The sequence below is a fragment of the Podarcis filfolensis genome, assembly GCF_964270895.1.
Source record: "Podarcis filfolensis genome assembly, chromosome: 17".
In the NCBI taxonomy this organism is placed as follows: domain Eukaryota; kingdom Metazoa; phylum Chordata; class Lepidosauria; order Squamata; family Lacertidae; genus Podarcis; species Podarcis filfolensis.
Genome location: NC_139621.1, coordinates 12,951,486 through 12,972,645, shown reverse-complemented (window position 1 = coordinate 12,972,645; position 21,160 = coordinate 12,951,486). Strand labels below are relative to the sequence as shown.

General features: G+C 45.6%; 1 protein-coding gene across 14 annotated transcripts in view; it reads left to right on the top strand.

The window, feature by feature from the left end:
* Nucleotides 1-21,160, top strand: part of SMARCA2 (SWI/SNF related BAF chromatin remodeling complex subunit ATPase 2) — a 128,982-nt gene that overhangs the window by 47,574 nt on the left and 60,248 nt on the right. For 13 of the 14 annotated variants that reach the window (XR_014542965.1, XM_083592785.1, XM_083592790.1 and 10 more), the window contains 10 exons: nucleotides 738-791; nucleotides 4,556-4,686; nucleotides 4,929-4,986; nucleotides 8,382-8,482; nucleotides 9,101-9,251; nucleotides 9,849-10,012; nucleotides 15,055-15,121; nucleotides 16,053-16,163; nucleotides 18,849-19,091; nucleotides 20,036-20,149. Coding sequence is in view for 13 of the 14 variants with exons in the window: in XM_083592785.1 (XP_083448911.1) it covers nucleotides 738-791; nucleotides 4,556-4,686; nucleotides 4,929-4,986; nucleotides 8,382-8,482; nucleotides 9,101-9,251; nucleotides 9,849-10,012; nucleotides 15,055-15,121; nucleotides 16,053-16,163; nucleotides 18,849-19,091; nucleotides 20,036-20,149 (1,194 nt within the window). In the remaining variant the exon portion in view is untranslated. The remainder of the gene's footprint in view (nucleotides 1-737; nucleotides 792-4,555; nucleotides 4,687-4,928; nucleotides 4,987-8,381; nucleotides 8,483-9,100; nucleotides 9,252-9,848; nucleotides 10,013-15,054; nucleotides 15,122-16,052; nucleotides 16,164-18,848; nucleotides 19,092-20,035; nucleotides 20,150-21,160) is intronic. The other variant, XM_083592778.1, reaches the window with a different exon arrangement.

Here is a 21,160-nt window from a genome sequence, read left to right as displayed (position 1 = left end):
ACTGTTCTTATCCTGAAGCACCACTTTAGCTAATGGGGGCCTCCTGCTGCTGCCACGCTGCTGGAGCACAATTTCTGTTCTCATCCTGAAGCAAAGTTCTTAACCCGAAGTACTATTTCTGGGTTAGCAGAGTCTGTAACCTGAAGCGTATTTAACCTGAAGCGTATGTAACCCGAGGTACCACTGTATGTGTGTGTCAGTGAAAGAGCGGGGAAAAATGTTCATCGTTTCCCCACGGGACACACTTTTTGTTGTTGCCTGATTCTGATCTACTGTCTTTACAAACAATAAATTCAAACTGCTTTTTGGTAATGGATTATATAATTACTTGTCGCTAAGCAGAGCGAGAGGAAGCGAAAGTGGGAAAGGAGGGGAAACGAGAGCTGCTTCCCTTTGCATCTTATTTTATACCTGGCAGTAAAGAAGAGCCCATCTCTTTAAAAATGGCTTTGTTTCCATTCCTAAGGTGAGTCAGAGAGACCATCCCCTTCTGCTTTAGCGAAAGGGCCACGTACAGACAGAATGCAGTTTGAAGGCTACAGATTGTCGCAATAATTCAATTGGAAGTTTGGGATATATGAGGCATCCCTTTTCCCTGAAGGCTTTCCTCACTCCCCGTGGAATAGTGAAATGCATGCGATATTATTTTAGCCCATTTTCGCGGAGTGTGGCCTGCAACCGTATCCCGGTTTTCTTAGCTGAAACGTAACTTCTTGCCCGGTGTGCTTTGATTTCAGAAAGCAGAAGACAGTACAGAAGGCATGGGATCTGGACTTGGTCCTGATGGAGAGGTAAGGAGTCCAGAAGGCGTTTCAATACATTGCCCTCCGTTCGTGATAAGCAAAATGCCGCAGTTGCTCACCCAATGTGCCAAGGGACTTCAGAGAGCAGGGCCAAGACACAGAGGTGGGGTTCTTTCACTTAGTATGGTTTGCCCATGAAAACCACGTCAGTCTGACCTATAACAACATTGCAAATAAACAAGGATTTTAGGCTTTTAAACAAGAGCAGCAAGGTGACTTTTACAGGTTATTTATCATTACTTTTATTACTAGTATTATTAATTAATTAAAATTTGTATACCATCCTATACCAGCAGGTCTTAGGGCGGTTCACAGGATAAAACCACAATATAAAACACAAAATGCATAATAAAAACAAAAGCGTGAGCCTCTCAACCCCACCCACCCCCCATTTTAAAGGGGCATTGGATGTCAGTCAGCCCAAGGCCTGGTTAAAGAGGAAAGTTTTCGCCTGGCGCCTGAAGGTGTACAATGAAGGTACCTGCCGGACCTCCCTGGGGAGAGCAATTTCACAAGTGGGGGGCCACTACAGAAAAGGCCCTGTTGTGTTGCCACTTTCCAGACCTCTTGTGGCTTGGATTCCAAGTTGCCCTTTGATCAAAAGGAAACTCCTGCTGACAGAAATGGGTGGGTGTGATTCTTACGCTGTTCCAAAAGATCTCCCCATACTTTTATTTGGGGGGGAGGGTTGCTGGGGGGGCGCAAACCACCGCCTCCTTATCATCTGCAAGGATGCTCTGCAATCAGAGTTCTGTTCTCAGGATCTATTTATGTTTTTAAATCAGCTTTGTCCATAAGCCCACAAAAGTTACTCGCACAGACATTATTATTTTTAATTAAAAAAAACTCGCTTTTGAGGGTTTGTTAAGCGAGGAGGAAATTCAGAGTGTGGCTTTCCTCGCCTGCCAGCCGGCTCACTCGCCAGCGTGCCAGGCTATTCATTTGCCTGTGTGCCATTTAAATTGTATCCCTCCAGCACCACTGGTCCTGTGAAAATTGCTTGAACATAAAGGATTAGAACATAAATGATGCAGAGGCTGGTGATGAATTAAAACTATCTCCTGCTGCGTGAAATATCTCCATAATTTGCCACAGCAACACGTTGATTGTAAACGACTGGTTTCCATGTCAGACTACCATCTCACATAGAACTAGTAAGAAATAAAATATTTCACATTGCTTTTTTGGAATTAAGTAATTTGAAGGCGCCCATTCTATAGCTGGGAAACATGTTTCATATTAACTTCCATGTGGTTGGCATTGCTTAAACAATGCACTCTGGAGTCAGTTGTACGATATTTTTGTTTCGTTATGGGAATTTATTTTAGCTTATACCCCCTTAAGTACCCTAGCTAATCAAGCAAACAGGCATCAGTGGTTTTAAAGTTTGCTGTGTTTTCTGGCATGCAGAAAGATTTGTAGCAAATTGGTTTAATGGAAGACACTGCCCAACACTTCTAATTGAAGTTTTTAATGAGTGCCCTTGCCGTTAATGAGCTATCTCACTAATGAGCCTGCTGCAGTGCCCTATAAATGACTTCCGGAAGCTTCCGTCTGCGTGTCTGTTAGTATCTTTTACTGGAGACGTGACAGATATTATTATTTTTTGTTAGTGTAAAAGGAATAGGGGAGGCATAAGGCATTAGATTTCTAATCTAAAACCTCGTATCCTAGTCATTAAGAAAGAATAATACTGACAGTGCAATCATATAATATCTACTCAGAGGAAGTCCCACTGATCTGTAAGTTTGCAGCCTTAAAATCCATCATATTTATAATAATTTTCTTTATAAATAGTAAGAAGGGAGCAGAAATTAAAATGATCCGTTTGGAGAAGCTGATGAATTCTTACGGATTCACACCGTATTTTCTCTAATGTCTTTAATGGTGCTTATATTCATAATCTGCATGTGAATAGTTTGGTTCAATGATAACTGTCAAGTATATTTGAAGTCAAGTAATAATTTGCACTGAGAGTAAACTTTGTAGGTGGTTTGTTTGTTTGTTTTTTGGTAAAAGAAATATTTTTCTGTGTTCTTGTTTGCACATCACATTAAACCATAACTAGTTTCAAACAAACCATGGTTTAATGGGAAAGAGTAGTGTGTTGTGGGGAACACAGCTCAGACACAGTTTTCGTGGCGGTCCTCTCCTCCCAACCGCTGTGCTGCAAACGTAACAAGCCGGAGACTTGTAGTTTGTTTCCTCCCAATAAGCCATGAGTTGCAACCAAGGTTTATTCCGCTCATACTTTGGAGGAAGCAAAACGAGCAAGATACTAGCTTGTTTTATTCATGCTGTGGCAGAAGTGGAAGAAGATCGTTGCTATATTTTTTGAGCGACATGCTCCAGTACACTGTTCATACTAAACTAGACATGGTTTAAAAAACTGATTTAATGTGACGTGAACTTGGCACTGCGTGGCTTAGCATTGCAGAACGATGCACTCTGTGCTGCCTATTTTATCTCAGCTTCAGTCTCGTTGTGACCTAAATTGTGGGAGTTGGGTGGAAGAGCCAGGCTTTGGGTAGGGAGAACTGCCCCCAAAGTCTCTTCCAACTACAGTCGTACCTTGGAAGTCAAACGGAATCCATTCTGGAAGTCCGTTTGATTTCCAAAACGTTCGGAAATGAAAGCGCGGCTTCTGATTGGCTGCAGGAAACTCCTGCAGCCAATTGGAAGCCCCGTCGGACGTTTGGCTTCCAAAAATAGTTTGCAAACCGGAACACTAACTTCTGGGTTTGTGGCATTCGGGAGCCAAAACGTCCGAGGACTAAGCTGTTTGAAAACCAAGGTAGGACTGTATATGACTCTGATGGGAGCAGGGCCGGATTTAGGTTTGATGAGGCCCTCAGCTCCTGCAGGTAACAGTGCCCTTTCTATGTCCAGCTGTCCTTTGTCAACAACAAATGGTCACTGATTTTTGCGTTGAATATATGCTATAATGGTGATTTATGGACCTCATAGGTATCGCAAGCCATTTGCCCATGTTGCAATGCAACCAGTCCATGCAGAATGTAGGCACCCTATATATAGAAAGGAGCAAACCAGGGATATTTTAGGTAGCAGGCTAGGCCCATGACTTACATCATAGGAGCCTACACAACACAAAACACAGTTGCTGTATGTAGGTTTCATTTGTTTTTTATCTTATATTTTGGAAATGTACATCCAGTCTTTTTTTCCTTTAATTTTTTTGGGGGGGCCCCCAAGAGAGTTTGGCCCTAAGCTAGAGCTTGTTTAGCTTATACGTAAACCCGACTCTGGGGTTGCGGCGCTCATCTCGCTTTATTGGCTGAGGGAGCTGGCGTACAACTTCCAGGTCAGGTGGCCAGCATGACTAAGCCGCTTCTGGCGAACCAGAGCAGCGCACAGAAACGCTATTTACCTTCCCGCCGGAGTGGTACCTATTTATCTACTTGCACTTTGGCGTGCTTTCGAACTGCTAGGTTGGCAGGAGCAGGGACCGAGCAACGGGAGCTCACTCCGTCGCAGGGATTCGAACCGCCGACCTTCTGATCGGCAAGTCCTAGGCTCTGTGGTTTAACCGACAGCGCCACCCGGTCAGGGGGTCCCTTTACCTTTTTAAACCTGACACAGGATTGGAGCACCTAGTTGGCATGGATTTCTGTGCAAGTGACAGCCACGTAGCTTGCAACTTTGGACTTGCCGTGACTAAGTTTGCCGTTCCTCTCACAAAGAGAGAAGCTTCCTTCCACGCCTTAAACTTGACGTTTGTCCTTCAATTCCAGCCCATTGATGAGAGCAGTCAGATGAGTGATCTCCCAGTCAAGGTAACTCACACTGAAACAGGCAAAGTTCTCCTTGGACCCGAGGCGCCTAAAGCAAGTCAGTTGGATGCTTGGTTAGAAATGAACCCTGGGTAAGTAATTCTGCGTACCCCACAAACCCACCTTGCCTTTAATTGTACCGCATTGCACTGCACTGCATAACCTTGATTGATTTCGTGCCGCCTTTCCGGGCCAAAACTTGCCCCGAAGCAACTTGCAACAAAATCATAGTATATCCTCTGCCTTTGAAATATTTTCAGATCTGTAGTCTGTTTGTTTCCAAAGCTTTCTGATACACACATTATTTACTCCTCTGCCTGTTTCTTCCCCGCAGGTATGAAGTTGCACCCAGGTCAGACAGCGAAGAAAGTGGTTCTGAGTTTGAGGAAGATGTAAGTGACTGCTTCCTCTTCATACATGTATTTATCCAAAATATTATTTAATGCAAAGGTGCCCAAACTTTTTTCAAAGAGGGCCAGATTTGATGACGTGAACATGCATGAGGGCAGACCAAAGCTTTATTTAGGATTGAAGATGTTGAGCTTTTTTTACAATTCTATCCCAAAGTTGTTCAGCTTTTTCTAGGATTTTACCCCAGGACATATACTGCCACAGGGGCCAGAATAAATCGACCGGCGGGCCAAATTAGGCCCCCGAAACAGACTTTGGACATGCCTGATTTAATGTAATTTCCATTTTAGGGACCAGAGAGTCAGATTAAGCATATAGGAAGCTCACTCTGACCATTAAAATACCGTATTTTTGGCTCTATAAGATGCACCAGACCACAAGACGCACCTAGTTTTTGGAGGAGGAAAACAAGAAAAAAATTATTCTGAATCTCAGAAGCCAGAACAGCAAGAGGGATCGCTGCGCAGTGAAAGCAGCAATCCCTCTTGCTGTTCTGGCTTCTGGGATAGCTGCGCAGCCTGCATTCGCTCCATAAGACGCACACACATTTCCCCTTACTTTTTAGGAGGGAAAAAGTGAGTCTTATAGAGCAAAAAATACGGTAATTATTGCTATAACACTGCCAGATAAATAAGGGGAAAGTAACCTCCTTAGAATAGATTTCAGTGCTTTTTAGACCCTCCTCTCGCGGCTTGCACTGTTAACTGGTAATGAGCTATTTGTGTGGCTTTTCTTGTCTAAACAAGAAGCTTCAATATGATGGGAGTGAAATTGCAATGCTATAATCCAATTAATTAACAGAGAAGATAGATTAGATGATATGCGTCTTTAGGCCATGAAGGAATGCAGATTTCGTTTTGATTTCCAGTGACCGTGAATCGCTATAAACAGTGGGCTTTGAGAGAGCCAGTGTGGTGTAGTGGTTAAGAGCGGTAGTCACGTAATCTGGGGAACCGGGTTCGCGTCTCCGCTCCTCCACATGCAGCTGCTGGGTGACCTTGGGCCAGTCACACTTCTTTGAAGTCTCTCAGCCCCACTCACCTTACAGAGTGTTTGTTGTGGGGGAGGAAGGGAAAGGAGATTGTTAGCCGCTTTGAGACTCCTGAAGGGGAGTGAAAGGCGGGATATCAAATCCAAACTCTTCTTCTTCTTCTTCTTTGTTTTTCGTGAGATTGCTCTCCAAGAAAGCAGATACAGGTTGTTAGTCCTTGGCATAGTTAAAGTATCCTGTCTGCTTGCATCAACGTTACCTGCATACAAGACAACTTAAATTTCTCTGGAAAGTGTTATCTTTTTAATCAGTCCCTCATTAAAATACAGTAATGCACCAGAGAGTGGGGAGAGAGAAATCTGAAATGCAGCTGTTGGTATATTTTGCCACTTTAGCAATCAAGCGGGGATTCAGTAATATGCAAAATGGTGTTTAAAAGCATTGTAAGTAGAGCCTGGGAAAATGTGTGCAGCTGAAGAACAGCAGGAAAAACTGAATATGCTTTGATTTCTCTCTAGCCTTTAGAATGCGGCACTTTTGGGTAAGGAAAAGTAAAAGGGGGTCTCTTAAATAAATAGGGCCTGTTCTGCCAAGGTTGCCTCTTCCTTCTTTGGCTTGGCACCCAGAACGCACCTAAGGGCCCCCCCCCTGGTTCCTGCTGATTCTGGGAGCAGAGGTCCAGCCACCCGGCTTTGGAAATACAATGGTACCTTAGTTGTCAAACTTAGTCCGTTCCAGAAGTCCATTCCAAAAGCAAAGCGTTCCAAAACCAAGGTGCGCTTTCCCATAGAAAGTAATGCAAAGTGGATTAATCCGTACCAGACTTTTAAAAACAACCCCTAAAACAGCAATTAAACATGATTTTTTTCTATCTAATGAGACCATTGATCCATAAAACGAAAGCAATAATCAAGGTAAGGTAAAGGTAAAGGGACCCCTGACCATTAGGTCCAGTCGTGGCTGACTCTGGTGTTGCGGCGCTCATCTCGCTTTATTGGCCGAGGGAGCCGGCGTACAGCTTCTGGGTCATGTGGCCAGCATGACTAAGCCGCTTCTGGCGAACCAGAGCAGCGCACGGAAATGCCGTTTACCTTCCCGCCGGAGTGGTACCTATTTATCTACTTGCACTCTGACGTGCTTTCGAACTGCTAGGTTGGCAGGAGCAGGGACTGAGCAATGGGAGCTCACCCCGTCGCGGGGATTCGAACAGCCGACCTTCTGATTGGCAAGCCCTAGGCTCTGTGGTTTAACCCACAGCGCCACCCGCGTCCCAATAATCAAGGTACTGTACTATAAAATAAATAAGACAGTATTGTAGATGATAAAAATAAAAATTACTAGTTTTTTTCTTACCTGCCCTGTTGATAGTCATTGTTTGGATGGGGGGCTTTTATCCATTTCCTCAGTCACCAGTCGGTCAATCAGTAGCTGAACTGGGTTCCACACAGCTAAACCAATGAACCGAAAAAGCCTCAAAAACAAAAATGCAAAATAAATAGCAAAAACTAAAGCGCCAAACTTAATCCGTCCCAGAAGTCTATTTGACTTCTGAAATGTTCAAAAACTGAGGCGCAGCTTCTGATTGGTGCAGGAGCCCCGGAAACAGTCGCTGACAGGCACAATGGACATTTGGCTTCCTAAAAACGTTTGAAAACTGGAACACTTACTTCTGGGTTTTCAGCGTTTGGGACCCAAGGTACCACTATATTTGCATCAGGATGCTCTGAGGCAGCCTTTTGCCTTGACCACATAACTGCTTATGGTCAAAACTGAACCATGATAACCGTTGGGCAGCTAAATTTCTTACCGATGAATTACTTGCAGGGAAGGTACAGTAAAAAGGCAGAAATCAGATGAACAGTCCTTAGTATCTGAACACGCTGAGAGGTGCCCTTTTTTTAAAACAGTGGAAAACATTGCCTTGTGGAACAAAGTATTCTGAATAATTTCTGATTTTGAAAATACTAAGCAGCGGTTCATACAAGAAGGCCCAGCGACATTTAAAGCTTCACTTCTTCTTAAATGATGGCCATCCTGCTATCACAGAACTCTAAATTTCATGTGACGCACCATGAGGTGGAACTCTGAAACGGAGTTCGGGTATTGTAAAGGCAGGAAGAGTGGGGTGGGGGGCGCAATGGAGACTGTAAATCTGGAAATACTTTACAAAATTGTAAAGCAAAATATCTATCAAAACCACGCTAAAACCTTATTCCGGTGATGGTGGGTAAACGTTAGCTGGGCTTTCTGTTGGGAAGGAGCCTTTGCGTTCAGTAAAACAAAAACCAAGAGATGTGAAAATGGGGGAACTTTGCGCTTAGAAGGTTCCGAGTGGCAGCAGAGTTTTTGCGCAAGTTTGACAGCTGGGCTGCCTGTTTTCTGCAGGAAGATGATGAGGATTCAAGTAGGCAAGAAACAGACGAAAAGAGACACCTGGATCCAAACAGCGAAGACGTTCCAGAAAGAGACGCTAAGAAGATAATTGAGTGAGTCATTTGGGAAGCAAACCCTTTTGGGCACAGCTAGTTCTTCTTTCTTTCTTTTAAAATAATTTTTATTGAATTTTATAATTTTATGTTCTAGACCATCATCACTATCGCAACAAACATGTATAAATCCCAACTCCCTCCCCTGATTTCCCTCAACTTCCCCTTCTGGTTCTTTAAATATTTGTTTCTCCTGCCTGTTTTATTCTACCTTAACTTTGCAATCTTTTACCTAAATGTCATTGCGTTAATTTTCCAGTTATCTTTGCTGAAGTGGCGAAGATAACTGAAAAATGAAGAGGCAAGGACAATAGAGACCTTAAAAAGGATGGGGGAACCGTTTATATTGTATTTACAGAAGTATTGTAAAGGAGTGGACTCACTAGCAGGGTTTGAGTAAACACTTCCAGTTAAGAAAACAAATATAAAAGTTAAGATGCAACAACTGGGAAAATAATAAAATGCAAGATATGATTTGGGGAAAATGGTACAAAAAATGATAAGAGCGCAATAATATTTGGGCACGGTTAGTTCTGTGTCCTTGTGCAAGAGCTAAAAAATCTTGAAGGAATTGTGCAGCGTAAATAAAGTGCTTCCCTTTCTCTCTTCACTTTGCAGGACGGCCAAACAAGATGTGGACGATGAGTATAGCATGCACGAATACAGCGCAGGAGAGTCTCAGTCGTACTACACTGTGGCGCACGCGATAGCCGAGAGGGTGGAGAAGCAGTCTTCGCTCCTGATTAATGGCACATTGAAACATTACCAGGTATGCACCCCAGGGGGAGATGATGATGATGATGATGATAAATTATTATTTATACCCCTCCCATCTGGCTGAGTTTCCCCAGCCACTCTGGGCGGCTCCCAACAGAATATTAAAAACACGATAAAGCATTAAAAACTTCCCTAAACAGGGCTGCCTTCAGATGTCTTCTAAAAGTCAGATAGTTGTTTATTTCCTTGACATCTGATGGAAGGGCGTTTCATCACAATACACCAATATTGAATTGATTCTGCACTGTCTGTTATTCCGAAAGAAGAGTCAGGATCATTGGTTGCCACCTGCAAGTTGGAGAATAGAGATTGTTCTAAAAGTAAATCAAGAGTGTGTAACCCTGGAAATAGGCATCCAAGACACATGGGGACAGTTAAGAGCCTGCAGTGTGTTGCAGTGCGAGCGGCATTCATCTCTAGCCCTGTGCCCAAAGCATCCGTCAATAAAGGCTGTGCCGTACAGAGCTGCAGGGCATCATGCACAGGTTGTAATATCTGCGGCTTATTTTTCATAGAAGCCGAGGCGCAAGATCAAAACTTTTGCTGTGCGCAGACTCCGGTTAATTGAGGCGATTCTCCTGCATTTCAGATCCAGGGCCTGGAATGGATGGTTTCTCTGTACAATAACAATCTGAATGGGATTTTGGCTGACGAAATGGGCCTCGGGAAGACCATACAGACCATTGCCCTCATCACTTACCTGATGGACCACAAACGGCTCAATGGCCCCTATCTCATCATCGTTCCCCTCTCGTAAGTAGATGAACTCCTCCTAATGATATATTTCTACTCCGTGCAGATTGGCTCATTAACAACGTGGACACTATATGTATATATATAAGTACGCGCTTAACAGTTAGACGAAGCATGCAGGAGGCTGTGCTGAGGGGGGTCTCTGGGCTCCCTCTCTGATTGTCTTCCCTTCTTCTCACATGTCATTGGGGACCAGATGGCTGATAAAAAGCATTTACCATTATTGTGCTTTTTAGTCATTAAAGCTTCTCCCTCCTGTGAGTCACAAGGGGGGAGCGAGAGAAATGCATGTGTTTCCTATTTTATGCGACATCCTTTTCCCTTCATTTTAAAAGAATTTTAGCACAGCTGCTAGATCTTTAAAGGGGGTGTACTCAACTGGCACCCTTTGCGGCAAGCACCCTTGGTTCATAATAGTCTTCCTTTTCCCCCTTTTGGTGTCAGTACCTCCTAGCTGTGAATATTTTCACTCGGTGACTCACCAGCCACCTTTGCAGCCACCCCAGGCTCTGTGTAACAATAGATTTGAAACAAACACAAAATTAACATCCTAGGGCCCAGATTCCCAGGAGGGAATTTCTTTCTTGGAAACATTGAACTTTGAGGGGGTGAAACACTCATATTGGTCTTACAGTGGTACCTTTGGTTACGTACTTAATTCGTTCCAGAGGTCCGTTCTTAACCTGAAACACCACTTTAGCTAATGGGGCCTCCTGCTGCCACTGCCCTGTCGTCGTGCGATTTCTGTTTTCATCCTGAAGCAAAGTTCTTAACCCAAGGTATTATTTCTCGGTTAGCAGAGTCTGTAACCTGAAGTGTATGTAACCCGAGGTACCACTGTATTAAGGTAGTGGTTTTAGTGAAAGCCAGTTGGCTGCATTATAAAGCGATCACGCCACCAAGTCAGACCTGTGTCTGGGCTTCCAGAGCACCTGATCACCTTTCTCCAAGGATGTCTGGGAGGTCTTCTGTCAGAGGCTTTATGCCGTCAAGCCGGCATAGATAAAACTCCGGGCTCACGGCCAGTTCCAATCTATTTGATTTATTGACAAAGTTCAAAAGTACATCTCCAGTGTTTCAATTAACGTCCGACCCTTTTGGCACAGTTGCCGCGTCTGCTTTTTTCCCCCTTTTCTTTACCCAGCATGCAAGTCTGCGGAAACCCCGCTCCTGACTTCCTCTGTGTACAGAATGACTTGTTCCAGGCTCATCCTCCTCCCTCCCTGTCTCTGACTCGCTGTCAGACGACAGGCTGCTAATGATCTCTTTAGGCTCTCTCTAAGTGCTGGTTTCTGTTCTTAAATCTTTTCCTGTTTGCCTCTCCCTGACATCTTCCTTCGCACCCTCCCAAATCAAAAGTCTGTAATCGAAATAAATGACACCGCTGTCTTTGGCCCGGTTCCCTCGCCGCTTTAAACCGCAGTTATGCAGAGCAGCGGTTGAAAGGTCGCCACGCTGCCAGGTGGACTTCAGGTGACGTCGGATGCCAAGCTCTCTCCACAAAAGGGGTGCCTGAACTTTTTTCGAAGGGGGCCGGATTTGATGAAGTGAACATGCGTGAGGGCCGACCAGCATTCTTAACCTTTTAAAAGGATTTTTTAAGGTGGCGCTGTGGGTTAAACCAAAGAGCCTAGGACTTGCCAATCAGAAGGTCGGCGGTTCGAATCCCTGCAACGGCGTGAGCTCCCATTGCTCGGTCCCTGCTCCTGCCAACCTAGCAGTTCGAAAGCACATAAAAGTGCAAGTAGATAAATAGGTACCGCTCTGGCGGGAAGGTCAACGGCGTTTCTGTGCGCTGCTCTGGTTCACCAGAAGCGGCTTAGTCATGCTGGCCACATGACCCGGAAGCTGTACGCCGGCTCCCTCGGCCAATAAAGCGAGATGAGCACCGCAACCCCAGAGTCGGCCACGACTGGACCTAATAGTCAGGGGTCCCTTTACCTTTAAGGATTGAAGTAGTTGAGCTTTTTTTACAATTTTACCCAAAAGCTGTCGAGCTTTTGAAGTTGTCGAGCTTGTTTTAGGATTGACATTGTTGAGCTTGTTTTACCACTTTACCCCAGAGTTGTTGGGCTTTTTTTAGGATTGAAGTTGTTGGGCTTTTTTTGAGATTTTACCCCAGGAAATAAACGGCCGCAGGGGCCGGATTAAACCGACCAGCGGGCCAGATTAGGCCCCCGAAACGGACTTTGGACATGCCTGCTCCAATCATACGCTGATGAGCTGTAACGCCAGCTTCTTCTTGGCATAAAAACCCCGTGCGCTTGTTTGGGGAGAGCAAACAATGAGGGCAGGACGCTAAGCCAAGCTTCTCTCCCAGCAGCTCACCAGGAGCAAAGCAGACACCATTTTAGCTCCAGGGACCAATAGGCTGAGCATTCATTCACTTTTAAACCATAGTTAAGGTTCACGGTGGTTTGCATCCCAGTCAGCAACCTCATTGCAGCAGCAGCGTCTGAACTTTTGAAACAATCAGAAATATTTTTTGATCTGTGTGTTTGGGGAGAGAGCAATGACCCAACAGCAAGAGCATGAAGATCAAAGATCTGCGTCCTCTCCCAGGGCTGGATCAGGGTTTTTTTTTTAAAAAAAAAAAACATTCACAGTCCCCTATTACTATTTTTTTGCAAATAATTTTTATTGGCGCTGTGGGTAAAACCTCAGCGCCTAGGACCTGCCGATCGTATGGTCGGCGGTTCGAATACCCGCGGCGGGGTGAGCTCCCATCTTTCGGTCCCAGCTCCTGCCCACCTAGCAGTTCGAAAGCACCCCTAAGTGCAAGTAGATAAATAGGTACCGCTTTCTAGCGGGAAGGTAAACGGCGTTTTCGTGTGCTGCGCTGGTGCTGGCTCGCCAGAGCAGCTTCGTCACGCTGGCCACGTGACCTGGAAGTGTCTCCGGACAGCGCTGGCCCCCGGCCTCTTAAGCGAGATGGGCGCGCAACCCCAGAGTTGGACACGATTGGCCCGTACGGGCAGGGGTACCTTTACCTTTTTACATTTTTATCATCCAAATATCATAATATGCAACAAAAAATAAAAATCCCAAAATTCCCCCCTTCCCTCAACTTCCTTTTCTGGTTTTTTGCAAACTTCCTTTTTCTGCTTATTTTAACATTTCTTCATTTTAATGTCTTCAAGATCATTATTGTTATCCCCGCCCCCCATTTTAACATATTCATCACATTTCCCATTTTTATTTTGTTAATTGTAAGTGTTTAATCAAACCCTGCTAGTGAGTCCATTTCTTTACATTTTTTCTGTAAGTATAACATAAATGGTTCCCAGTCTTTTTTCAAATCTCTGTTGTCTTTGTCTCTTAAGTCTTTCAGTTGGCTTCACCATTTCAGCATATTCCATCCGTTTTCCAAGCCATTCTTCTTCATCATTTTTCCATCCTTGGGCCAGCAAAATCCTAGCCGCAGTTGTAGCGTCCATGAAGAGTTTCTTCTTCTCTTTTGGCAGATCTTGACCTGAACACAGTGGTAGAATTATCGCCTGCCACCGTCCCCTATTAACGTTTCCCCAAACTTTCACTTGCATACTGAGAGGTTGGAAACCTGCTTGAAGAAAAACGAAACAAGCATCTGCCCAGCTGCTTTGTCCTTTTTCGTTTTACCATCAGATCAAGTTAGCAAGGAGCAATAAACACACAACAGGATTTCCATTTTCAGGGGAAATCTTGTGTCTTCGGAAGAGGACTGGGAAGCAAAGACCTCTAAGTGCAAAGAAATAAATCACAGGGTTTGTAATTACAAGCCTGCTGCACTGTCTTTCTTTAAACAGGTGCAGATTCTGCAAATCCCCTCCTCTTCAGCAAAGCACTAAAATATATTCAGGCAGTACATTGGACTCAAATTGGGCAAGTGTCTGCATGCATGTGAGAAAGGAGTCCCGAGCTGCAGCTTTTCCTCTTCTCTTGGCTGATGTTATTTTGTAACAGTTTTTATTCATTCTTATCTTTAAACTGCTGCATTGAGATAGCCGTTTGTTTACATATGACCAGCGACAATTACGTAAAATTAAAAATAAATCAACAATAAAAACACTCAGGTAAACGTTTCTGAATACATTAACAAAGTTGTGCCAAAGTGTGTATGCCAAAAATTATCACACTTATTCCAGATATGAAATGATGTATAGTGACATGTTTTGCTTAGATTGGGGACAAAAAGTAAAAGGTATTTTGTATCCATAGCAATTAGAATTTTTAGGAATTTTTGAGGAAGGAAGGAGGGAGGGAAGGTTAAAATTTTTTGATATGTACTTCATGCACGCCAGACAGCTGTAAACTATAGCTACTGTTCTACCATATTATTCATATAATCAATAGGGCCTTGTTTCTTTTGGCCCTATTCTCTTTAAATTTTGTGTCCTTTCCCCCCCAATAATGCTGTTTGCCAGATTGCATTATACCATGGGTAGGCAAACCAAGGCCCTGGGACCGGATCCGGCCCAATCGCCTTCTCAATCCAGCCCGCGGACGTTCTGGGAATCAGGGTGTTTTTACATGAGTAGAATGTGCCCTTTTATTTAAAATGCATCTCTGGGTTATTTGCGGGGCATAGGAATTCATTCATTTTTATTTTATTTTTTCAAAATATAGTCTGCCCCCCCCCACGGTCTGAGGGACAGTGGATCGGCCCCCAGCTGAAAAAGTTTGCTGACCCCTGCATTATACCATTGGTCCACAGTTAATAATTGGAATGATTTCCATGTCGTGGCAGTAGTTGTCTTTGCAGCGGTTAATAGGTGTGTTAGGAGTTAATCTGTTTCCAATTTTCAGCATATCATGGCTATGTTGTCAGGAGCCGTCCTACTTTTGAGTAGGTAAGCAGGGTCCGTTCTGGGGATTGCCTGCTCCTGGGAGCCTTTTCTGAGATGGCGAGAAAAGCTTCTGCTCTCCTTTGGTCTCGCACCTTGAAAGTCAAAAGCCAGGCTGTAGACTTTGTTATATCTTTTATTGTAAAACTGCAGAGCTCTTAAGACAATTTATAGAACCATCGGTTTTGAGATGCTTTGTGTTCTTAATCTTTTCCACAGGACTTTATCCAACTGGACTTACGAGTTTGACAAATGGGCTCCTTCTGTCGTGAAAATCTCCTACAAGGTTTGGATGTCCTTTATATGCAAATATAAAGTGGGCAGTATAAACACATAACCCCCCCCCCATCTATTTAGTTGTGTGGTTTTTCCGTGCACTGAAAACAGCTCACTGTATTTTACCGTTCATAAGACGCCCCCTATTTTGGGGGACTAAATTTAAAGAAAATGAGGGGAAATGGCCCAAAGTTGTTGAGCTTTCTAAAGGGGGAGTTGCAAGACAGACGATAAATGTACGTTCTGAAATATTTGTTGTAAATCATAGAATTGTTGAGGGACCCTGAAGATCATCTCACCCAGCCCCACCCCGCAACGGCTTCGAACCTGCAGCCTTGACCTTGTCAGCACCACACTCTAACCAACTGAGCTATCCAGGAGTATAATACAGTAGAACCTCAGCTTATGTTACCCTCAGGTAACATATACTTCGGGTTCCGAAAGCAGCAAACCCGGATGTATTTTTCCGGGTTTTGCCACATGCACAGAAGCGCTCTATCGCGCCATTCGCATGCACAGAACAGGCACCTCTGGCTGCGGAAACCTCAGGATCCGACCAGATCTCTGGAACGGAAGCCGTCCGCAACCAGAGGTACCATTGTATGTGAGCGTTCATGTCATGGCTTTTATTGGAGATTTCAGGTGGTTTACCAATATCGAATTAGTTCACCATTGGACTAATTCAGCCCCTGATATTCTTAGGAAGGCATTTGTAAACAACACAGATCTGAGACTGCCTTCAGCCTAACTTGCAACAGCAATAAGACCTGTTATCTGAGTGGAGTTTTCTGTCCGGGAGCCATTGTCAGTGGCAAAGTAATTACAATTTACTTTTTCTCCCGTTCCTTCTGGAGAATTTGCTCGTTGGAACAGAACCCTTGCAATTTGTTTTGCATTTCTGTACCCTCGTTTCAGGGGAAGCTTTTCTTTTCTCCTTCCAGGGCACACCTGCGATGCGCCGATCCCTCGTCCCTCAACTCCGTAGTGGGAAATTTAATGTTCTTTTGACGACTTACGAGTACATAATAAAGGACAAGCACATTCTTGCTAAGGTAAGGCTGCGTTTCTGGCTCCTCTTGGGGACATGGTCTCTTGCCCTTGCCCCAAACAGCCAGGATTGCACCTGGCAAAGAGACTCCTGGCCCTGCACCCGCCATCGCTGTTGTCTTTAAAAGGCATCTCTGTCTTTCTCTCTGCCTGAATGGAGGTGTTGGGCTTTTCTTCCAGCCCATTCACCATCTCCTCTCCTGCTGCGCCACTTTCAGGGCTGGGGACGAGAGAATGGCTTTGCTGCCTGTGGATCTCGTCAATGCCTCCCCGCCATTGCTCCGCGCAGGAGCAGCGCCATCCTCCCAGTGACATTTATTGTGGGGTCCTGCTATTCCATTTTGATCCACGGCTCTTCTCTCGCTCTTTGTTTTCCGAGCAGAGACAAACACGGCCAGCGAAAGGACTCCGGCTGTGTAGCTGCTTTCTGGATGTGGGGAGATAATAAGGGGCCAGAATGAAACCTGCTATCTTCATTTTCATTTGTGCATTTAGACCCGATCGCTTAAAATCACTGCTTTTGATCTGAGTGTCTCCTGAATAGTTAATAGACTCTGGAAAATGGGAGCTAATCTTTGGGAACCATGGTTTCTGCGGAAGTGGAGGCATTTAAGTAACGGAGCTCCAATTGTCATACATCAGAGCCTGTGAATTTCTTAATGAGCTTTCATGTGCTTGCCATAGTCACCTTTTCAATGGTAGTTTTCTGACCATCTCCCCCCTGGCCTAATATTCAATTGAGAACACGCATTCCTGGGCACAAGCCCCTTCTGATGGGCTTTTTGAGGATAGCTTATTTAATCTTTGCAACGATTTCCATCCTTTTCATTTTTTAAAAAGCATACCTTAAACTTCTTTTCTGTGGTTTGAATCCAGCTTTCGCCCAATTCCTCCCTCTCCTTTCAAATCCCCCCATGGCTCTTTGAAGCATCTCCTGATGGGGACATAATTTTGGTTGCAAAGTGGCCCTCCCCAAACCAGAATTTGGAGCGCTTGGTTTCATTATTGCCTCGGAGAAACTGCCGACAGGCTCTGCACCAAGCGCACAGCCCCAGATTCACGGCTGGCCAGTTAGAATTTCTTTTTGGGCCACAGAACCAGCATGCGTTTGTAATTGCCTGTGGGGTGACAAGCCCATTCTCTTTATCAGCTTGGCTATCAGGCTCATATGGTGGCAGGTGACTTGGCGCAGCTGCAGTTGGGCAGATCGGTGTCTCATCTGACTTGGAAACCCTCTCTGACTACAGCAAGAGGTTTTCCTAGAATGGTAGAGTTGGAAGGGGGACCCCAAGAATCATCTAGTCCAACCCTCTGCAATGCAGGAATCTCAGCTCAATAGAAAACGGCGCTCCCATTCTTAGACAGCAACCCTGCACCCTCTTGCTTCAGAGCAATCCCCGTTAAATTCTCTGGGGCTTTCTTCTGAATGGACGAGTGTAAGAGACAACTGTTCTTAGTTAAGATGGGAAAGTTTTGTCTCCCAAGTTATATTAAAAAGAATTGGACAGGATAAATATTCCCCCCCCCCCCACAAAATGTGAGAGCTATCACATTTAGATAGAACGGGGGGGGGGAATAGAACGGGGGGGGGAACATTTTCTCAGTTCAAAGAAGAAAAGGCAGATATGGTATGCTTGCAGGAGGCACACTAAAGAGGGCAGAATAGTTTACTTAAAACTTGAATACAGTCATACCTTGGATCTCGGGACACCTTGGCTCCTGGACAAATTGGCTCCTGAACTATTGAAACCCGAAAGTGACTGTTCTGGTTTCTGAAGGTTTTTTGGGAAGCCGAACATCCGACGGGGCTTCCGATTGGATGCAGGACCTTCCTGCAGCCAATCGGAAGCCACGCTTTCGTTTCCGAACGTTTTGGAAGTCGAACGGACTTCTGGAATGGATTCTGTTCGACATCCAATCTATAACTGTACAGTGGTACCTCGGGTTACAGACGCTTCAGGTTACAGACGCTTCAGGTTACAGACTCCGCTAACCCAGAAATAGTACCTCTGGTTAAGAACTTTGCTTCAGGATGAGAACAGAAATCGTGCTCCGGTGGCGCGGCTGCAGCAGGAGGCCCCATTAGCTAAAGTGGTGCTTCAGGTTAAGAACAGTTTCAGGTTAAGAACAGACCTCCGGATCGAATTAAGTACTTAACCCGAGGTACCACTGTACTTTGAATAGAGCAGGGGGGAACAGGGCTGTCTTAAGCATATGTGGCGCCAGGGTGCAAAGATCCACCTGGCGCCCCCCCCTCCCCAGGTTGCCTAGTCTCAGGCGTGCAGGAGGGCAGAGCTAGCCGGCCACCTCAGCGTCTCGCTGGCTCAGTCTCCCCCGAACTCGCAGCGCAGAGCCGCCCGCTGCGGCACTCCGACCAATGGGCTTCCCTGAACTCTGGGCCTGGTGCCCTTGAGAGCCCGGCGCCCAGATGCCCCACACCCCTAGCACCTATGGGTAAGACGGCCCTGAGGGGGGGAACAAGTTTGGCCCACGGGCCCCATGAAGCCCCTCCACTGCCAGGCCGTTTTGGGGGAGCCACGCTAACCCTGCGCCTGACATGGTTGCATTTTGGGTGTTCTGGTCCTGCTGAATCTTTTTGTGTTTTTTTTAAGCTGAAGGCCCGCAACTGTTTTAGGATTTGCACGCGTAGAACTAGGGGAAGACAGCTTTGCCGTCTTGTCTTTTCGTAGATTCGGTGGAAGTATATGATTGTCGACGAAGGCCATCGCATGAAGAACCACCACTGCAAGCTCACTCAGGTGCTGAACACGCACTACGTCGCCCCCAGAAGAATCCTCCTGACGGGGACGCCCTTGCAGAACAAACTGCCGGAGCTTTGGGCTCTGCTGAATTTCCTCCTTCCCACCATTTTCAAGAGCTGCAGCACCTTTGAGCAGTGGTTCAACGCCCCTTTTGCCATGACCGGAGAAAGGGTATGATGATGATAATAATAACAATAATTATAATTATAATTACAATAATAATTTATTTTTTATTCCCCGCCCACCTGGCTGGGTTTCCCCAGCCACCCTGGGCGGCTCCCAACAGAGTATTAAAAACACGATAAAAGATCAAACATTAAAAACCTCCCTAAACGGGGCTGCTTATGGGATGCTGCTCACTTGTTTGTATCACAACCTCTGTGAGTTTGACAATGCAAAATCCGTTTTATAAGGGTGGCTAGACTTTCCAGGCATACCGTAATTTTCGCTCCATAAGACGCACTTTCCCTCCTAAAAAGTAAGGGGAAATGTGTGTGCGTCTTATGGAGCGAATGGAGGCGGGCAGGAAAAGCCCCCAAGAGCCGCACACAAGCTCTGTGCGGCTCTTGCAGGCTTTTCCCCAGGAGGGAGAAGGCACTGATGCGGCCAGTCAGTCCCTTCTCCCTCCTCGTAGAAAAGCCCACAGTAGCCGTGCGCTCCTAAAGGGTGCACAGCTCCTGTGGGCTTTTGCAGGAGGTGGGGGAATCTCCCAGCCGGAGAGGCTGCACGCGGCTAAAGAAGCCAAGACAGCCAGCGGGCTCCATCCCGCTTGCTGTCTTGACTTCTTTGCTCTTTGTGTCTGGGTCGGGGGGACCCGGGTTTCCCCAGCAGCCCCGAGAAGCTCTGGGAGAAGCGGACAGGCTGCGCTTTCTTGATTTCCCACTCTAAAAACTAGGTGCGCTTTATGGAGCAAAAAATACGGTACTTTCCACGTTAGCATGATGATGCTGCCTCTTTAAATCACGTTTTTAAAAAAACCCTATAAATAAACTCTTCGGATTCCCAGTTTTCTAAACCATAAAGATACATGCTACAGATCGAACAGTGCAATTTTGGTTCTTTTTTTTTAAAAAAAAACCATACATGTTATTTTTTCATTGTGCTCTTTCCTGCAGGTGGATTTAAACGAGGAAGAGACGATTCTGATCATCCGGCGCCTCCACAAAGTTCTCCGCCCTTTCTTGTTACGGAGGCTGAAGAAAGAGGTTGAATCGCAGCTGCCAGAAAAGGTTTGTGGAAGAAGGAAGGCCTTCTGAAATTTTCTTATGTTCTGTATTAAATCCAAAATTCACAACGCCACAAAATGAGCAGCAAAAACATACCGTATTTTTCGCTCTATAGGATGCACCGGACCATAGGACGCACCATAGGACACACCTTGTTTTAGAGGGGGAGAACAAGGGGAAAAAAATTATCCCCCTCTCTGCTCAGCGCCCCTTCAGCAAAGCGGCAGGAGAAACGGAGCCCCTTCCATTTCTCCTCCTGCTTGGCTGAAGGGGTGCTGCACAGCTCTCCCTCTCTGCTGAAGCCAGGAGAGTCTTGCTCTCCTGGCTTCAGCGAAAGGAACCCGAAGCCTGCGGAGCGCAGCGGGAACTCGCGCTGCGCTCCTAAGGCTTCACGCAGCTATCCCTGAAGCCTGGAGAGCGAGAGGGGTTGGTGTGCATCGACCCCTCTCGCTCGCTCTCCAGGCTTCAGCGAAAGCAACGCGAAGCCAAGGAGCGCAGAGGGAGGCTTCACATTGCTATCGCTGATGCTAAGGAGCCTGCATTCGCTCCATAGGATGCACACACATTTCCCCTTAATTTTTGGAGGGGGAAAAGTGCGTCTTATAGAGCGAAAAATACGGTCTCTCTGAAGACAAAGACTAATTGAGCTTGGTTGGCTCTGAATCTTGCCTTGTTTCCCCCTTCTGTGTTGTGAGCACAAAGAATATCAGGGGCAGAAAAATGAGACTTTGGACACAACAAGATCTGAGCCCGTCTGCATCATCCAGTGTTCAGTAGTCATGGAATCTGTATCTACAGAATCACCTTTTCCTAAAATCGCAATAATTTCTATTGGTCTCCATTGCTCTCTGTTGCTGTGTGCTCCCTTTGCACCTCTGCCTATTCTGTAACTCTCTTCATTAATAGAATAAGCCTCCTTTTCACAGATTGCACCCAAAGCAATACGAGATAAAAACAACCTTCTGATCTCCCTAAGGCATCATCTAATGCTTTCACAACTCAGATTTTCCCCCA